The 2744-nt window shown below is 28.4% G+C and overlaps 1 protein-coding gene across 1 annotated transcript; it reads right to left on the bottom strand.

Moving 5' to 3' along the window:
• Positions 1–753: 753 nt before the first annotated feature.
• On the bottom strand, positions 754–2403 carry LOC125421958 (23 kDa jasmonate-induced protein). Its single transcript, XM_048472236.2, has 2 exons — positions 1905–2403; positions 754–1271 (listed from the first exon to the last, which is right to left on the bottom strand). The coding sequence occupies exons 1-2, from the start codon at positions 2322–2324 to the stop codon at positions 1074–1076; spliced, it is 618 nt and encodes a 205-aa protein (XP_048328193.1). The 5' UTR covers positions 2325–2403; the 3' UTR covers positions 754–1073.
• Between the last annotated feature and the right edge of the window lie 341 nt (positions 2404–2744).

The following is a 2744-nucleotide window of genomic DNA, read 5'->3' as shown; positions in this document are numbered from 1 at the left end:
TTATTGTTAATCTATATTATAAAAGTTTTTTTTAATCTATATTGTAAAAATTTGTTAATAATTTTAAATTTGACCTGTATATGTAATACTATTCAATTTTAAAATTCAAAATTTAAAAACATTTACCTATTTAATTTTTTTCGGTTGCCTCCTAGCTTAATTTATTAATTATTTCACATTGTATTCCCACTTTCCATAGGGATTCATCCCTAATGGGATAGGGAATACCTGATTAAATGGGAATCGTAATGGGGATGAGGCAAAAACCTCATATCCGGGTCTTGATTGGAACGGGGATGGGGAATATATTCCCAGCCCCATATATATATATATATATATATATATATATATATATCGTAATAAAATATATTTTATATTTTTTTATACTTAAATATAATTATATTAATAATTGTGAATAGATTTTATGAATATATAATATATTTTTAAAAATACTTATATTTTTTTGTTAAAAATATTTAAAATAATAAAAAAATTTTATTTTTATTTTTATTTTTTATAATAAAAATATATATTATTATTATTATTATTTGCCACATTTCAGATTGTTCATAAGTTAACAAAATTGATTTGGGTAGAATTAGTGATAGATTAAGGTATACAATATTTGATTTCCATATTTACTAACATAACAATAATATTAACATTATTTGACCATATACGTTCAAAAAAAGTAAAACAATGTTACATGATGGATTGTTCAAAAAAAAAAAAAAAAATGTTACATGATGGAACTTGGGAAAGCAAAGACACTTTATTTTTAATTTTGAGAATAAGCAAACACACTTTAGATGGCTGTCTCTAAACACACAATAATGTTATTTATAGCTATATTTTATTCTTCAAAGTCATCCTATAATAAAGTACAATATCATAAGGTGAACTTTGAAATCCTTCAGAAAATGTAACTTCACACACTATGGATGATTATCTCACACCCTTATTCTTATAATTAATCATTTCTTGGAATGCGATCAAATGGATGATTATCTCACACCCTTATTCTTATAATTAATCATTTCTTGGAATGCGATCAAATATATGCTATATATGGTTCATGCATTTTCCAACGGCAGGTCCAAAGTAATTGTGGCATGGAATGTTGGAGTGTTGCCATCGGTGATTGACACAGTTGCTTTGAATCCATAGGCAGCGTCAGTGCTCTCGTGACCGGAATTAAGCAGTTTTTGTCGAAGAGCTTCCCAGTTCTGTTTCTCTTCAACAATTTGAGGCTCTTCGAACATAGTGAAGGCCTAAACAAGTATACAAATTAATTTTTGTTGAAAACATAATTGGTAAATTCATAATCTTATGGTCTTATAAAACTATTAAAGTATACTAAGAAATACTTCTTTTGGAATAAAACAACAACAACAACAATAATAACAATAATAATAATTTATTAGTTTTTTTTTTTTTTTTTTTTTTGGTAAGCTGGCTTGGATAATTGAATGAGAATGGCTAATAATAATAACAACAATAATATGTAAGAATGAAAATTTTTACTTTATCCCCATTAGTTTTGCATTTTTTCTGAGTTATAGATGTTTTAAAAGAGAATTAGTCAATAAAAAGAAATATCATGGTCGGCCTTGGCAAATGATTATTATTATTATTATTATTTTTGGTATATGTAAACAAAAAATGTTAAAAATTGTATTTTGTGTAAAATATATAATCCAGTTCCTCAGACAACAGAGAAGCGTGAATGGTGCTATTATGTTTAACCCCTCCCCATGCACATATGAATTGACTGAAGTTTGACAAGCAAAAGGACCTAAAGCGAAACAAAAATTAAACCTAACAAAGTCTATGATGAAACTTTTGAAATAAATATGCATTTACAAAATAAATAAATAATACATATTAATTAAATAAAAAATTACCTTGTTATTATGAGCAAAAACTCCTGCGTCCCATGCCAAAACCCACTTACAGAGACGTCCAGGGAGATCGCCACTTGCAATATAAACAACAGCAGCAGTTGATAGCCGCGGACTCAATATACCTGGTGTATGATCTCCAATATGCCTAAAAGATCCCCACTGCCCATTTTCAATATTTTGAGGGTATGGTAAGGATTCATCAACGTGACCGGACCAATCATGATCGTAAGCTAATTTTAAGGTCTGTCCGGTAGCATTATAAATATACCCAAACACATTTACAGGAAAATCTGGCGGCGGAAGCTTCCGACTCAGAGCAACTTCTGCCCTATCTTTTGGGGTTATTTCCTTGTTTGCATATTCAGGCAGTGCCTTCAAAGTTTCATCAGTGATGGGATTGCCGAACACAGTGGGTGCCATCTCTTTCTCTTTGAGTTAGCACGAAAACAGATTCTCTCTCAACTTTGATTTCGAGTGTTTATAAGGAAATTTAACTTACTGCATGTAAGCTTTGGAAATGGGAATGCGTATATATAGGCACAAAGGCAATGCTAGAATTATACTAATTACAATAACTAAGTCTATTAGGTGAGTCTTTGTTTTTTTAATATTTTGTAGTAGGCTTGGTCAATCTTTGTTTATGTATGAATAATCTTAACATACATACATAAGTTTAAAATATCAAACTTTTCACCAAATTTTGGTGAAATTTTCACTTTTTAATCAAATTAAAAGAAAATTTACCGTTTTTGTTCGAATATAAATTTCATAATATCCATTGAAATATTTTATATTTCTTTATAATTTTCATAGAAATTTCCATTATAATATCCATGTCAA

The sequence above is a fragment of the Ziziphus jujuba genome, chromosome 4 (assembly GCF_031755915.1).
Source record: "Ziziphus jujuba cultivar Dongzao chromosome 4, ASM3175591v1".
Classification (NCBI taxonomy): domain Eukaryota; kingdom Viridiplantae; phylum Streptophyta; class Magnoliopsida; order Rosales; family Rhamnaceae; genus Ziziphus; species Ziziphus jujuba.
Note: the sequence above shows the minus strand (reverse complement) of the source record. Positions and strands in the feature narration are given on the sequence as shown.